Source organism: Schistocerca americana, chromosome 1, assembly GCF_021461395.2.
Source record: "Schistocerca americana isolate TAMUIC-IGC-003095 chromosome 1, iqSchAmer2.1, whole genome shotgun sequence".
In the NCBI taxonomy this organism is placed as follows: domain Eukaryota; kingdom Metazoa; phylum Arthropoda; class Insecta; order Orthoptera; family Acrididae; genus Schistocerca; species Schistocerca americana.
The window spans coordinates 876,358,781-876,376,801 of NC_060119.1; the positions used below are offsets into that span (position 1 = coordinate 876,358,781).

An 18,021-nucleotide genomic window follows, 5' to 3' on the forward strand; every position below is an offset into this window, starting at 1 on the left:
AAAACGAAATATATTTTACATCCTCTAATTTGTACCCATGTGTGGCATCATTCTGTGAATTACACAAATAACCTTGTATAGTTGGCACTGGCAAGCTTTTTCTGATATAAGAATTGATCCAGATGTGTACTGTATTTGTATTCAATAAGATTCTAATTTGTCTAACAGAATATTAGAATTGACAAAACCAAATGCCTTGGATAACTCACAGAAGATCTCAATTGGTGTTGTTTCATCACTGAAAAATGCTGTGTACCAGTCAATTTATGAATAACTGCCTCAGCAGAATAACTCTTTTAAAATCCAAATTAATGTTACCTAAACATCATCTACAACACCGTTCATTTTCTGATGGTACTGTTCCTTCCACATTAACATGAGAATGAGTGACCACCCAAATAGGCTCTTTGGAAAGCTGATTGTCACCCTAATATTTGATGCTACACTACAAGGGAAAATGCTTGATGTGCTACAGGGCACAACTGCCACAACAACAGAAGTAAAAAAAATTAATGATACAGACAATAAAGTCCAGAATGGAATAACAACAGTGTTATGAAAGGATAGATACCTATTTGATGAGTAGCATGGTGACCAGTGTCTCTAAGCTGGCCAGAGGCAGTAGTCATGTGAGCTGTGAATGTGTGTGTGTTTTCTATTTTGGGAGAAGGCTGTTGTCAGGAAGCTTAAATGATTAACAGTCCTTTTGTAATGCCTGTCTGCAACTCAGTGTCTGCTCTATACAGGGTGAGTCACTAACTATTGCCACCAAGAATAACTCCGAAAGTGTGATAGGATCTGAAAAGTTTATGGGACAAATGTTGCATGAGAGAATAGGGGCCATAATATGACTTCTTCTTCTTCTTCTTCTTCTTCTTCTTTTTTTTTTTTTTTTTGCTAAGTGAGGTCAACTTCATAGATATGAAGGTCAACTTTTTTATGGGATACTATAGTTTGGTACTTATTTTCTGATAGCAGCTATTGAGATGAATCCAATGATGCATAGCACTAAGGTCTTGGAAGGTCAACGAAGGTCACAAAGGTGGCATGAACGTCCATTTACAGAAGGCGTTTGAAGAGATGACCATTGGTATCAATGCAGTGCTGCAATCTTCTTATCATGGATTGAGTGGTATCGTAACACTTCAGCACTTATCGAAGCACATGCTCCGACAATTCTCTCTCACATATCTTCAGGTGTAGTTGGTACATCTTTATTAACAATGTCTTTTATCAATCCCCACAAGAAAAAATCTAGAGGTGTCAAGTCTGGCAAATGAGCCGGCCATGACACATCTCCTCCACATCCAATCTAATGATTTGGGAATTGTCTCTGCAACTCATTTCTAGCCATGAGCAAATAATGTGTCGGACATCCATCATGTTGATACCACATTCTGTTCCTTGTTCCTAAAGGTATTTCTTCCAATAACAGACCTAATGTTTCTTGCAGGAATGTGGTGTACTTCCTACCATTAAGATTTCCTTCGATGAAATAGGGGCCTATAATTCTGTCCTCCAGAATCCCACATCATACATGCACCGATCACGGTTTTTGGTGTGCAACTTGCCACAGCCAACATGGATTTTCAGTTGCCCAATAATGTATGTTATGGAAATTAACATTTCCATGGTACTTGAATGTAGCCTTGTCAGTAAATAAAATCAAATTAATAAATGTGTCATCCCTCTGAATCTGAAGTTGAGCCCATCCACCAAATTCAATGCTATGCAACAATCTGTACCAGTTAATTCTTGGTGGAGACTGATATGGTAAGGATGATATTTATAGCAATGCATAACACGAACAACACTACTCTGGCTCATGCCAGATTCCTTTGCGATTTGACGTGAACTAACACAAGGAACTCGAACCACAGGGGCAAGACTACCAGTTTCCGTTTCATTGTTAGTAGCTTTCCTTTGATGGATATGTTTCTGATGCATTAAAGATTCAGTTGTTCTCAATTTATCGTACACATATTTAAATGTATGACGTGTAGGGTGAGTGCGTTGAGGATATCTTTCATTGTATAAGTCTCTAGCTTTCACTGAATTTCGTTGGCATTCTCTATAAATGAGAAACATATCGACTTGTTCTTCAAAGGAATACATCATTCACATTCACTTGATTCGATGATACTAGTCTTACCGTTCCGATTAGTGTTGTATTGCAAAAACGTCGAATGGTGTTTAAATGTCAGTGGCATGTTAGATGGATACGCCGTATTCAGCGAATATTTACTATGTGCACGATATACAAGAGAGAATCATCAGAGCATGTGCTTTGATAAATGCTGATGTGATAAGGAATACCACTCAATCCATGATAAGAAGATTGCAGCACTGCATTGATACTAGTGGTCGTCACTTTGAACACCTTCTGTAAACGGATGTTCATGCCACCTTTTTGACCTTCGTTGACCTTCAAAGACCTTACTCTTACACATCATTGGATTTGTCTCGATAGCTGCTATCAGAAAATAAGTACCAAACTATAGCATCCCATTTAAAAAAGCAAAGTTGACCTTCATATCTCTGATGTGACCCCACCTAGTAACAAAAAGCCATTGTCATATTATGGGCCCTGTTGTCCCATGCAACATTTGTCCCACAAACATTTCAGCTACTATCATACTTTCGGAGTTATTCTAGGTGGCAATAGTTAGTGACTCACCCTGTATAGTGAGTAGCAATTTGTGTTTTTCATAACAGAATTAATGATACCCTTTTCCTTGTTGAGGGTCCAACTACTACCTCCCTCTAACCAGTCCTGTTGAGATACAGGATACTGTTATAGCTGTTGATGATCATAGCAGGTGCTCCAACAATGCAAGCATCACAAATCAGTGGTCAACCTTACCACTTTTAAAAGGCTCTCTGTGTTTGAGCATGCTACTTTATAAAATGGCAAAAAGTGAATGCTGGGAAAGATATGTAGCCACCATAAGGACCATGTTCTATTTCACCTTTGGTTGCCAAGTGACAACTTCTCTATTGGTATTGTTCTTACTGAACCTACACTTCTCAAAACATATTGCAGTGTACTTCCACTGAAGCAGCTGCATCTTAGAATATTTCCCCCAGTTTGCAAATACACAAAAGGGAGTGGAGAATAACAATGTCTACTTACTTCACAATATTTTTAATGATATAATGTCCCTTTGTGCAGCTAGAAACTCCTCTGCACTTTGGCTGTGTGCCACAACACTCATTTCCAGAATCAAATGCAGTAAAATTTAACTGTGGATAGCTAATGCTAAATCCTTACAATCTATAATTGCATTTAGCATTAGCATGATTCCACAACCCAGTGAAGGGAAGCCACAATTGATGCAGTCTTGAAACTGGCTAAAAACCCATATGAGAGGAATGCACTGAGAGTAATTAGTTTTCTTGAATGAAAGTATTTTAGGAAGGCCAGTCTACTACTGACTACTGAATTCACATATAGTGAACTACATAGGTGGCTTCTGAGCATCGCAACACCACATCACTGTCCTCTTTCATATGAGAAAAGGTGTTGTCTTAACATACTGCTACCATATCATCATCCTATTGTAAGGGTGAGGCATCAGAGGCCCGCTTCCAATCTTTAACTGGAGCTTTCACTCCCACTTGTCATATTGTGTTCATGTTGCTGCATCCCACAGTACTCCTCATGTCGTACACAGAAGAATGGGGTCTCACAGGGATCTGTGCTGAATTTGACCTCTTTTCCAATTGTAATCAGTGGTCATATGAAGCCTTTGGGACCTATGATAACTATTCCTCTATGTTTGATGACATTTGTATTGATTACAGCTCTTCAGCTATGAGTTTCATGGAACACCAGTGGCATTACTCCATAAGGAAAGTGCAGTGTTGATCTCTCACCCATGGTTTGCAAATTTCCACTATCAAAACAGGTGTTACGTACATATCCTGCTATACTTTCCTTAATTGATTTCGGAAATTCCTTATTTACTAATTCAGTTTGATCAGATATCTCTTTTTGGATGACATAATTATTCATAGCAATTTCATCATATATCTGATTTGTAAGGCCTTCTATTGATCTCTGCAGACTTAGCCATACAGATATTTAATCCACTGGAAGCATCTTAAACAGCGATTATTTACTTTACATGAAAATTAATCAGAAAATTTATATTAATTTTTGCTGTAAGAACTGAAAAAACGCTGCAAAATTTTAGAAGTGTCAAGTATTGTTTTTGGTGAGTTTGTTACGACTAAACAAGGATTTACAAGTGGTATAAGTGTTTCAAAAAAGGCTGTGAGGACATTGAAGATGACAAACACCCAGGAAACATCGTCAAACATCGAAATTGTGGGAAAAGTGAAAGAAAAGGTTATGAACACTCACTGAACCACAATCAGAGAAATTGCTGATGATTTTGGCTTGTCAGCTTACTGATGTCATGAAACTGATTCCAATGTTTTGCAGATGAATGCGAAGGTATGCTCACTGTGTTCTTCAGTTTTAAAGGAATAGTGCATTATGAGTTCTTACCACAAGGTTGAATGGCTAGTAAGGAGTACTACTTTCAAATTCAACACCATTTGCATGCATGAGTCTGAAAAAAATGCACAGGTTTGTGGGGACATTATCCATGGCATTTGAAAACTCAATATTCACCAGACGGTGTCCCATGCACCTTTTTTCTTTTCCAGAAAATAAAGAAAACTGTAAAGAACCATCTTCCTATAAACATGAATGAGGTTAAAAAAACCATCACAAAAAGAGCGGAAAGTTTTATCTAAGGTCGACTTCCAGAAGCGTTTTGGGAGATTAGAACAAGTACTGGGATGAATGTATAGTATCTATTGCAGACTATTTTGAAGGGGATAACATTGATGTAGACAAATAAATCAATTTCTCTCCAAAAATCAAAAAAATCCATTAACACACCACTAATGTAAGACTGTGTATCTTTAATGACTTCAAAGATATGAGGGTTGTTTGAAAAGTCCTCGGAATGGATAGTAAAAAAGTACCTACATCACTGAAACTTTTCTTTAGTCTCCATGTGGTTTAATGCACTTGGTCCAACAATATTCCAGTGCCTTGACCCCATCTCGAAATTGACTTTCCTCCAGGCCTGCAAAATAGTTGTCAGCTCTGGCTATCAGTTCTTTGTTTGAAGTGAATCTTCATCCACCAAGAAAACTTTTCAGTTTTGACAAGAGATGGAAGTCTGACGGAGCCATATCAGGTGAATAAGGTGGGTGCGGCAACAATTAATACCTTAGTTCGTGTAATTTTGCCATGGCGACAGCACGTGCATGTGGGTGCATATTGTCTTGATTGGAAGATGACTTTCTTCCTTCCTAAAATTGGTCTTTTTTCAAGCATCTTTTGTTGCAATTTGTCCAGGAGGTTAGCATAGTATTCTCCAGTAATTGTTTGCCCAGTGGGGAGATAATCTACCAACAGAATCCCCTTTGCATCCCAGAACACTGATGCCATGACATTTCCCGGAAGGAATTGTCTTTGCTTTCTTCGGTGGTGGAGAATCAGCATGTTTCCACTGCTTTGACTGTTGTTTTGTCTCTGGGGTATAGTAGTGTACCCAAGTTTCATCTATGTTCACAAACCGGTGCAAAAAATCTTGTTTGTTTCTCCTAAAACATGTCAAACATTGTTCCGATGCATCCATTCACATGCGTTTTTGATCCAGTGTCAAGAGTTGTGGCACCCATCTTGCAGATAATTTTTTCATTTCTAATTCTTCAGTTAAAATATGGTATACCCTCTCAGATGACATCTGGCAAGCATGAGCAATTTCACACACTTTCAATCGGCCATCCTCCATGACCATTTTGTGCACTTTTGCAATGATATCTGGGGTAGTGACACATCTTGGCCAACCACTGCACAGATCATCATCTAAGCTCTCCCAACAAAATTTAAATTCATTTGTCCCCTTGGCAACAGTTGAATATGAAGGAGCAGTATATTCTGGAAATCAGCATGGATGTCCTCTGCTTTCATACCTTTCTTTACAAAGTACTCAATCGCTGCTTGGACCTCGATTTTTTTTTTTTCCATCTTTGCAAATCACTACGTGGGAACAACAACAGAGCCACATCACTGCCACAGCTCTCTTCCAAGAGCAATGATGTGGCACGTTTTTACAGGCAACAGTCCAATGAGTATCACATGAACAACTCATTGCACTAGCACTGACCTCTTGTGATGATTCTAAGAACCTTTCCAACCACCCTCGTAATTTTTGTTACAGGTACATAATAACCCACAGAAGAATCAAGAAGTTTTCTCCTATTAAATTCTTTGAAAGTCATAACATTTTATTATTTGTCTACATAGGACCCTAAATTCTCTTAACTCTGTGTTAATTAGTTATCAAAGATTTCACATAAACTCTTTCAGTTTTTGTATTCACATAGTTTTAAGTATTCTTTTTTAATAAAATTTAGGGTAAAAGAGCATTTACACTGTCCTCGGCTGCCACATTGTATGCTTATGTGGGTAGCAATTAATGTGATGAATGATGGGAACTAAATACATTGAATCTTGAATTGATTATCAATAGCCAAGGAGAAAGCTCATTCATAATTTCCTGTGGTTCATCAATAAAGTTGGCTGGTATTTTGTTCTATTAGATTAGAATTTAACCACATTGTCAAAATTTTCAGCAAAATGGAAGTAAGGTAAACTAATAGGGGTCAATTCTAGTGTGCGATAAACTTATGGGTGCAATTGTATGCTAGAACTTATCGAAAAGTAACACATACTGTAAGAACCTCGGAGTGACAGTAATGGTAAAATGTAGGAAATACAACAGACAGTAACAAGATGTAGCTAAAAATCACAAAAAAGTATGAAACATGGAATTGACAACTATAATTGAGCTATATAGCTCAAGTACACAGAGTGATACCAAAAAAATTAAAACCTAAAATAAATCACACTACACATCTAATAAGAACTTATGAAAAGTAATAAAATGTGGAATGGACCACTTGAACTGAGTAGACAGAGCTGACAAAAAATAAATCCTAAAAGGAGTTATACCACATTTGGGAAAAACAGTCAAATATTTACAAGAACCCAAATTATAAATGTGATTGCTATTTGTTTCACGCACAACAATTTAAGCTGTGCTCTTAGATTCCTGCTAACCACACCTTGGAAATCGTGACATATTTTGAATAAACAGCATAATTTATGCTAGTTATTAAGACAACCACAGGTAACATTTAATATCAAACTGCTTACAGCTTTCACATCATAAACTTAGGATGTCATGGCTCAAAGCTGAGAATTGGAATCACACACTAGAATTAACCCTTAGTTCCTCCCCATTCAGAACTCCACTTTTCTGTGGGTGTCCCATTAATTTGTGTATTTAGTATTAAGAATTTCAGCAATTCTGTAATTTGTGATTACTTTTTGTGCCACATTCACCATTTTGAAATTTTGTGTGTGTTGCACCTTTATGTCCGGTGTGATGCCAGTGGTCAAAGCTGACATATGGAATCATACTCTAGAATTTATCCCAAATGGTTTATTGCAATAATGAACGTATATCTTGGGCTACACTACACGTCAATGTATTACGGTACTCAAACATCTGTGTTGAAATTTGTTCGCTTCACCAGCTCACAATCGAATTGCCACATTCCAGCCTAACCTAGGCCTTGGGTTTCCTATAAGTCAGCCTACCAGCACATCTAGGTTTTTACACCTACTCACACAACCAAATTGTCGTATTTCATTCTAACACAGGTCTCAGGCTACACTATAGGGCAGTCTGTCAGACCATTTAGCTTTCTTCCATTCTCCATAGTGAAAATAAATGCGCTCATTTCATATCTTCCACTGGAAGATTATCATTAGATTCAGCAGTCTCATTAGCTACCATGTCCTATCACTCAGTTGTCTATGACTGACATCAACAAAATGCTAACATTGGCATGCGATGTGAGAGCCACAGACACCATAAGTGTACTTTAGCCAAGACCTCACTTAATAGCACATTTTTTGTAATTGATCACTTTGAGTAAAAAAGTGTTTATAATTGGTGTGCAGAGCGTTTTTATGGTCATGTTTCTGTCAGTGATGGATTTCGTTAAGGTTGACGAAAATCCATTGTCGTTCCAGAAAATAGGTTTGGAATATTACCTACCATGAAATAAAGGCTTTCTTAAGCATATTGAAGGCTGTAGTACATTTGGTATAATGGTAAAAAAATACCTGTTCCCAGTGTATCCTTCACAGTTTTTTGCGAAGCTCAAAAACAGTATCTTCACAATTGGGGTAAGGAAATGTTCAAAAAATTCTTCCAAGGAAATTCAAAATCTTGTGCATTATTGAAACAGGAGACAAAACTGGATGTCTTGCTATGATCCAGAAAGTAAGTAGCAGTCAACTGCTTGGGTGTACCAAAATTAACCAAAACCAACCAAAGCAGTTCATTCGCAAAACACTTCCAAGGAAATGATCACTCAGTGCTCAGTTACACACTGAACACGTTGTGACCATTTCTTTAGAGGACCAAAGGACAGTTAATGCTAAATAGTATACAACAATTTATTTTCTGCAGATCTTTGATCCAATCAGGAAAACAGTCGAAAACCCCATATTGGTCTTTATCATGACACTGTCAGCAGCCACAGAGCAGAGAAAGTGGTGGGTGTCAAAACAACCAACAATTGAATTGAGTGTGTGGTCAGCTAATGGATATGTTGACAACAGGAAAAGCAAGATGTCAATATTTATGTCAGTTTGTAAAGTGAAAGAGATTGCCACAGATCAATGAATGGTTGTTGAGTCCTGAGTGAAATGCAAAATCAAATACCTTATTTTTTTGTTGCCAGGAAGTCTCACCTGTCATTTTACAATAAGCTACTTCAGTGTGTATGTAGCTCTACAGAAATGCCTTGTGCTGCAGTGAAAGCTGGGCAATGAAATACTGTTCCAGGGAATGATCTTTGAAGAACAAGTTTTGTAGCTTAGGGAAATAAGAGTTTTGAAACACTACTATTGGTAAATAGCATAAGATATGTTGATCCCAGTTAAGAACTATTATTTCACTGTTGATTCATTGTCTTCTGCTTAGATGAGCACTAGCCTAAAGCAAGCCACATCATTTCTCAGAAGCCCAAAAACCATATTTTTGGTATTCACATAATTATAACCATCCTGCATGCTGAGACAATACAGAAGCTCTCTGGCAGAGAAACTGTAATGGACCCACCACTGCTCAGGCAAACAAGAACATACAGAAACATTGCTATAGATTCATTTAAATTCTTCCATCATCAACACATGTAATCATGTAATGAAATCAAAATAACTTAGTTGAAGAGTAGCTCTTCATTTAAATGAATGAGCACACAAAGTACTAGGTATGTTTGAAAGAGGCTGACTTTTAAATACATATGTTCTGAAGGGTAGTAGAAACCTGAACATATTAAAAAATTCGTCTAAAGAGATATATTGACTATGCCATACTGTGGAACTTTATAGTTGAGAGTGTTTAATTTATTCATAAAATTTTAAGCTCCCATGATAAAGGAAATGTCTCAATGATGTATAAAGCATTTGGGTATGGGTATATATTGCTTGAAAACAAAGATAACAGCAGCAAGCTCTCTACTTGAAAAACTCCTAGATGTCACATAAGGCTAGAAGACAGCACTATATTAACCACACCACATGATTTGTCCACTCTTGAACTCATCTAGCTGGCATCCTGCTGTCAAACGTGTAGTCTAGGCATCGTGCGCATTCTTGTGATGCTCTTGTGACACTATCCACTTTTATATTGGCTGGAATGGCCATTTGCAGCCTTCTTGTATTAAAAAATGGGTATAATGTCATGGCATCACCCATGCTCCCCGAATGTGCAGCCAACTGTGCAAAGGGAACATTGGCACAGTTGACGGTGTGCAACGTATCTACCTGTTTGCAGTGGATTGGTTGGGTCCTGGGTGCAGCTCTTTTTATGGTGATCATTTAATAAAGATATTGTGACTTTTCAAGCTGACCGAATAGTTTTCATTTCCTCAGGATTTGTTTGCAATGGTAAATTACATGTTTTTATTGTTACTTGTTCTTTGGTGTGAATTAAATTATCCACATTCCAAAAACTGGTGCATTTAGCCTAGAAAGTAATGTTATGTAATACTTGTTCTGTTTTAGATGTTTACAATCATAATATCCTTCTTTTCAACAGATTCATTACGTCCAGAGGTGTGATGGATGCAAATACTCAATCAGTTTTAGATGTTGGCTATCTCCACCATGAGGGACTAAAATGAGTACACTATAATGACATTCAAATGAAATTAGAAACTGATCTCTTTGGAGATGCCACATTAGATTTTGTCATGTTTCGTTGTTTAATATTATAATCTTCTGCTTATGACAGTATGCTGTTTGAAGGCAGTTTTGCATTTCAACAAACACATCACTCTTGGTACAATTTGTTATAATTAAATGTCAGTTAATGAGACAGCCGCAGTAAATGCCTTCGGGAGATCCAGAAATGTATAATAATATTGTTGAGAGTTGTATATTTTCACCATCGTATTGTGGTTACAGACGTGGAGTTGCAGAATCATAAAAGTAGGCTCCCATCCTGCTATATGCTAATAATTGTGTCCACTTTTGCAACAGGCTCTTCAACTTTCTTATTAATGTAATGTAAATATGTTTTGGAGAACATTTGATGTTATTTAAATATAAGAGCGTGCTCTCTCAGGAATGAGTTTCTTCAAGTTTGGAAAATCCAGAATGGAATGAAACAATATTATGAAAAGGAAAGTTGTTCCACAAAATTTTGAGAGAACTGCTGGGTGTTTGTAACTTCCTGCCACAATAGTTTGCTGCAGAGTCTTCTGGCCATCTTCATATGATACTGAAGATGACCAGAAGACTCTGCACTGAAATATTGTGGCAGGAAGTTACAAACGTCTGGCAGTTATTCCGAAATTTTGTGGAACAATATGTACGCCGGGAAAGTTTTAAATCTCACAAAAGGAAAGTTTCTACTCACCATATAGCAGAGATGCTGAGTCGCAGATAGGCACAACTAAAAGACTTTTCCAAATAAAGCTTTCGGGCCATAAGGCCTTCGTCAAAAATAGAGAACACGCACGCACGCACACGCCCACACCCACACACACACACACACACACACACACACACACACACACACACACGCAATTGCAACTCACACAGTCTAAAGCAGCTGTAGCCACACAGTTTCATCTTTATATGAACTTCCTTCAGGTAAAAAATTGCTACAGTCTGGAAGATAACTATGCAGGGATGGACAGAAACACACCAAAAGCACAACATGTTGCCAGGCTCATTATGTTATAGGAAACCAGTTGGCATTTAAAACAGCTCCTAGTCATCTTGGAATGGATAAATACAGGTCCTGTATGGTTTTCAAGGGAATCTTACACCATTCTTCCTGGAAAGCAGTCACAAGTTCCGGTAACAATGACAGAGGTTGATGGCGAGCATGCACACGTCTTTCCAAAGTAGACAATAAAGCCTCAATAATATTTTGATCTTGTGACTGTGGTGGCCAGGAGAGATACAATAACTCATCCTTGTATTCACAAAACCAGTTCCGGATTATGTGAGCTGTGTGAACTGAGGCACTGTCATCTTGAAACAAAGCATCACCATTGGGGAACAAACATCGTGCTGTGAGATAGTCCTGATGAGTCAAAATGGTCACATAATCCTTGGCAGTAGTGCGACCTTGCAGAGTAACCATGGGATCCATGGAATACCACACTATGGCCGTCCATGTCATCACAAAAACGCCACCATGTTTCACTCTGGGGACATAAACTAGGCTATAACTTGGAAACAGTCTAAAACAAGGCTCATCCAACCAACTGATTTTCTTCCTTCACTTCAAAGTCCCAGTTGTATGGCATCGGCACAACATCTTCCCTGTTACATGCTTTTGGAATTCCAGCTTGCCCTGCAATTCCAAGCTCATGCAGTTCCCATTGTGTTGCTTTAGTGCTAACAGGGTTTGCTAGTGCAACATTTAGTTCTGCAGTGACTTTTGCACTTGTCATCCTCTTTATTTTTCATCACAGTCCTCTTCAAAAGCAGTCTGTCACAGTCACTCGGCACACAATTTCATCTATGTTGTGATGTAGTACTTTCACTGATCAAATACTAAATGCAATGAATAACCAACCATCACCCATTGGGATATTTTGTGATCTCTCAAAGGCTTTTCATTGTGTAAATCATGCAATTCTTCTAGATAAGCTTAAATATTGTGGTATGAGTGGGACAGTGCACAAATGGTTTAATTCATACTGGAAGAATGCAGAAGGTTGAAATTAACAGTACAAATAGTCTACAAAAACCAGCAGAGTCCTCTAACTGAGGCGGTATCAAGAATGGTTACCACAGGGTTCAGTCTTGGGTCCCTTACTGTTCTTAATATACAGGGTGTTACAAAAAGGTACGGCCAAACTTTCAGGAAACATTCCTCACACACGAATAAAGAAAAGATGTTATGTGGACATGTGTCCAGAAACGCTTAATTTCCATGTTAGAGCTCATTTTAGTTTCGTCAGTATGTACTGTACTTCCTCGATTCACCGCCACAATTTTCACAATCAACATGTGTGGGCTGACGAGAATCCACACGCAATTGTGCAATCACATCATCAACACAGATCTTCTGTGAATGTTTGGGCAGGCATTGTTGGTGATGTCTTGATTGGGCCCCATGTTCCTCCACCTACTCTCAATGGAGCACGTTATCATGATTTTATACGGGATACTCTACCTGTGCTGCTAGAACATGTGCCTTTACAAGTACGACACAACATGTGGTTCATGCACGATGGAGCTCCTGCACATTTCAGTCGAAGTGTTCGTACGCTTCTCAACAACAGATTCGGGGACCGATGGATTGGTAGAGGCGGACCAATTCCATGGCCTCCACGCTCTCCTGACCTCAACCCTCTTCACTTTCATTTATGGGGGCATTTGAAAGCTCTTGTCTACGCAACCCCGGTACCAAATGTAGAGGCTCTTCGTGCTCATATTGTGGACGCCTGTGATACAATACGCCATTCTCCAGGGCTGCATCGGCGTATCAGGATTCCATGCGACGGTGGGTGGATGCATGTATCCTCGCTAACGGAGGACATTTTGAACATTTCCTCTAACAAAGTGTTTGAAGTCACGCTGGTACGTTCTGTTGCTGTGTGTTTCCATTCCATGATTACTATGATTTAAAGAGAAGTAATAAAATGAGCTCTAAGATGGACAGTAAGCATTTCCGGACACGTGTCCACATAACATATTTTCTTTCTTTGTGTGTGAGGAATATTTCCTGAAAGTTTGGCCATACCTTTTTGTAACACCCTGTATATTAACGACTTGCCACTCTATATTCATGAAGATGCAAAGTTAGTTCTTTTTGCTGATGATACAAGTATAGTCATCACACCAAAGAAGCAAGAATCAGCTGAGGAAATTGCAAATAATGCCTTTCAGAAAATTATTAAGTGGTTCTCTGCAAATGGACTGTCATTAAATTTTGAGAAAACACAGTTTATACAATTCTGTACAGTAAATGGCATAACACCATTGATAATTATAGACTATGAACAGAAGTCTGTTGCTAAGGTAGAATACTCAAAATTTCTGGGTGTGTGCATTGATGAGAAATTGAATTGGAAGAAACACATCAATGATCTGCTGAAATGGTTAGGTTCAGCTAGTTATGCTATTAGGGCTATTGCAAATTTTGGTGATAAACATATCAGTAAATTAGCCTACTATGTCTATTTTCATTCACTGCTTTCATAAGGCATTGTATTTTGGGGTAATTCGTCATTAAGAGAGAAAGTATTAATTTCACAAAAACATGTAATCAGAATAATTGCTGGAGCCCACCCAAGATCACCTTGCAGGCATTTATTTAAGGAACTCGGGATATTCACAGTACCTTCACAATACAAATATTCACTTATGAAATTTGCCATTTATAACCCATCCCAATTCAGAAATAACAGCAAAGTGCATAGCTACAACACTAGAAGAAAGAATGATATTCACTATTCTGGATTAAATCTCACTTTGGCACAGAAAGGGGTGAGTTATGCTGCCACAAAAATCTTTGGTCATTTGCCAAATAGTATTAAAAGTCTGACAGATAGCCAACCAACATTTAAAAGCAAATTAAAAGAATTTCTGAATGACAACTCCTTCTACTCAATAGGTGAATTCTTAGATATGAAGTAGCTAATAAATAAATTAATTAATTATTTTGTGTAAAGGAAACTTATGTTAAATTGACACGTTCCACATCATTACGAAATGCTGTATTCATGACTTACAGAACAAGGATTAATGTATGTATGTATGATGTTTTTCCACTTTTGCCATATAAGCTTCATCTACTGTGGCTACAGACCCACCCACCTTACAAGCACCAATAATTTGCCTGAATTCGAATTCACTTAGCTCTAACATAGTGCACTTACAATGACTCAGAACACTGCTCTGATCATGACTGACACTTGCAATGTATTTAGGACATTGGACAGGTACTGTTCATGTTCAAACATAAGAGTGCAACCTGTCAACTTCTGCATTTATGTTCAAGCATGCATTTCTTGTGGTGTCTCCATATTTTTGTCCAACCCCATGTTTTCCAACACCAATTTTAAAGTTACTGAGAACTGTCCAGTTAAATTGCTTTCTTTTGTTTTGTTTTCAGGCTGCTTTGAACACATCAACACGTTCTATTAGCCATGAATTAGCTACTGATGGCATACTTGTAATGACCTTACATCCTGGTTGGGTCAAGACTGATATGGGAGGAAAAGAGGCTGATCTTACTGTAGAATTTAGTGCTGCAGAGATAGTGAAAACACTCTTCAAATTGGGCAAGGAGCATCAAGGAGCATTCCTCCAGTATGATGGCTCTGTTTTGCCATGGTAACGAATGCTTTCAAAATGGTTTCATGGCAAATATTTCTGGCTATATAAAACTTTTTCTGTAATCATTGTCTTCTATATTTTTGTCTATAGCTCTCGCCCCAGAAATGTTGGGATTTTGATTCATTCTGATTTCATTGCACATTTCATGCTTTATTTTCAGCTTTCCTGAAGAGTAATGCCTTTCCTCCTCTGTGTGCTTTTCAGTTGTAGTGAAACAACCTCTATCCTCCCTCTCCTCATGCATTTGGTTTTCCTTCCAACATTTTGTAGTACTTTCATTAACATTCCCTAACAATGTTTTACATTAACTAAAAAAAAGCCATGGGCCATTATCACTTTCTGTCCATAAACAATGTGACATTGTAATGTATTTTCAACACTTTTATTTTAATCAGCTTTCAACAACAGGGCTGTTTAGTGCCTTAAAGCTATGCTGAAGCTGCACGCCAGATATCAATTGCCTTTTCTCCCCCCCCCCCCCCCCCCCCCCCCCCGCCCTCTTTTCCCCTTGGTTGGTTGATCAAATCACTCATGCTTTATCAAAAATAAAACAAATGTATTATGTTGATATTCATATGAATAAAAAAACACATTGAGGCAGATTCTAAAGCTTTACATTTGGCAACCCTATATGACCCATAAATAGAAATGGCCAAATACTAACACATGAAAGTAACAGTTAAATAAAATACAATTTCTAATGTTATCTCAATAGTAATTTTCATCTGAAATATTTTACGCCAAATGAATTCTTGTTATGGTACAAAATAAAAAACAATGAAGAAAAAGTATGTAAGGAGGAAATGCCTTCATTTTTAAGGGGAAAATAAAATATTGATCGTGAGTTATACATTGAATGAAGCATATAAGTTACTATCAACACAGTGGTTTTATCCACATAAAAGGTAGTTAATGCTTGTGATTTATCAGAACATGACAGCACAAATGAAGTGGGATAAAAGCTTGAAGTATTCTGTTCAGCTGTAAAGCAGTAGTTCAGTTACGCAGTGTGGTGTTTTGTAGTGGTTTATTACTTAAGTACCTTCAACCAATTGATTTCTGTAGTATACATTTTGTCAGTTTGTTTCAAAAATATGAATGATGTGTAAATAAAAGTTATGTTGAAATACTTTACATATACATAATTTTTTAAAGAATAACAGGTAAATACTTAACAAACAACACACAAACATGCAATAGATACATGATTTTGTTCTGTGAAATATCAGGTCACTTGTTTCAGTTTTCAGAATTGTGTATCACTATGTTGTTAATTGTTTTATTTTTATATGTAGTCACACATTTACTTTTGCAAAAAGCATATATTTTTGTAAATGATAAATTTTTTAGGGACTTCGATTCACTATGAAACTAAGATATTTGAGAGCTTTTCTTACCTGCAGTTATTGACTTGCTTTCATTGGACATCACTAATAGAGTGTGTACTCTTGACACACCTTCTAGAAAAGTAGGTTCAACAGTTAAGAGAGCTTAGAAAAATTGCTGTGTATGATTTTTTGTCAATGCACGCTTTATCCTTACTTTCATTTCCTTACACCCTTTGAAAAATCTGGACTTCAATGCAATAATAAAATAAAAACATGACTCCAGTGTAGCAAATCTTTCCAAACAAGCTTTTTTACTTTAATTTGTGTCACAATGATGTGAGGCACAAAGGTATTTTGCTGAAACACGGTGGTTGTTCCTGTCATATTTGTAGCCGTTTTGTGTGTGATTTATTATCCTTGTTGCACTGTGTTGTGTTGACCAACATGCCAAAGCTATGCAGTATGTTTAAGATTGTGCTGCTGTTTCATCTATATTTTATGTGTATTTGCCTCCACATGAAATTTTGTTGATTTTGGAGGACGAGATTTTGTACAGATCATTTATTAGTTTAAAGAGGATCCTCCTCTACTCTTAGTTGATCAGTACACATACAATGTGATTGATTTTGTCCCAGTGTCAAACTATGTTAGTTAGTTTTTTGGCATTTCATGGTATCTATCATCATTAACTGTAAGAAAGTAAAGTATGGCTTAAAGCGATCATCCTTTTCTGACACAAATACATGATCTGCCACTGTTTATTGAAGTTGTACAGCTAAATGTGTATTACATGACATGTGGATTTCTATATGCCAAGACCAGTAATACATCATGATGATCGTGGTGGTGATGATGATGATGATGATGATGATGATAATTTCATGTGGCTCAATTGCTGGTGCATGTCTTTCAGTTAACCTACCCCCATTATTCCACTGCAGCAAGGGGGTCTACAGTTTAAATTGGAACCTGAAGCATGTGTCATTTTTGGAATATTTATTTATTTATCGCATCATTGGGAGATGAATGCTAGGTTAAAAGACAGACAGAAAAATCTTTGGTCCAATCAGGGCTAGATCCCACAATCTTTCCAAGTGCACACTTTATCACCAGGTCCAGCTGTAATCTGTGATGTATACTATTGAGATGTAGTGGCATATCTTTCAGTCACTGTGGTGACAATACAATTTTCTTACATCTTTGGCTGCAAAGAGTATTGTTACTAGAGTAGTGTGGACATCACATCATACAGTAGAGTGTTTTCGGACAGGGACAGTAATACTAATTTTTTTAGTTATTTGTTAGTTTATGAACTTGTGTCTCAGTAAGAGTACAATTCTTCTGTTGCAATGGAACTTAGTCATACAATGGGGAGTACTGGCAAGTGCAGAGTCAGTTAAATTGGGCTGTGTCAGGAGCTTAACTGCTAAGGCCACCTGCCATTGAAGCACTTTTATGCTGCATTTGTTATGCCGTAGAGCAACCTTCACATTGGTCTGAACACTGTATTGCATTACTAGGCATGGTGGTGTGCTCTTGACTTCTTCCCACCCCTCAACCGACCTGGACAGCCAGTTAGAGTGGGACCTACAGTTCAATATGTAGTCCAAAACATGGTGCAACTGGACTTTTACATCTACCTGCATACTCCACAAGCCACCATACAGTGCCTGACAGAGGGTACCCTTACCATTACTAGTCACTGCCTTTCCTGTTGCACCC

The 18,021-nt window shown here is 37.6% G+C and overlaps 1 protein-coding gene across 2 annotated transcripts in view; it reads left to right on the forward strand.

The window, feature by feature from the left end:
• Positions 1–16,105, forward strand: part of LOC124614057 (C-factor-like) — a 48,036-nt gene extending 31,931 nt beyond the window's left edge. For both annotated transcript variants that reach the window (XM_047142902.1, XM_047142895.1), the window contains exon 5: positions 14,748–16,105. In XM_047142902.1, the coding sequence (XP_046998858.1) occupies positions 14,748–14,972 (225 nt within the window). In that variant the 3' untranslated portion in view covers positions 14,973–16,105. The remainder of the gene's footprint in view (positions 1–14,747) is intronic.
• Positions 16,106–18,021: the final 1,916 nt, after the last annotated feature.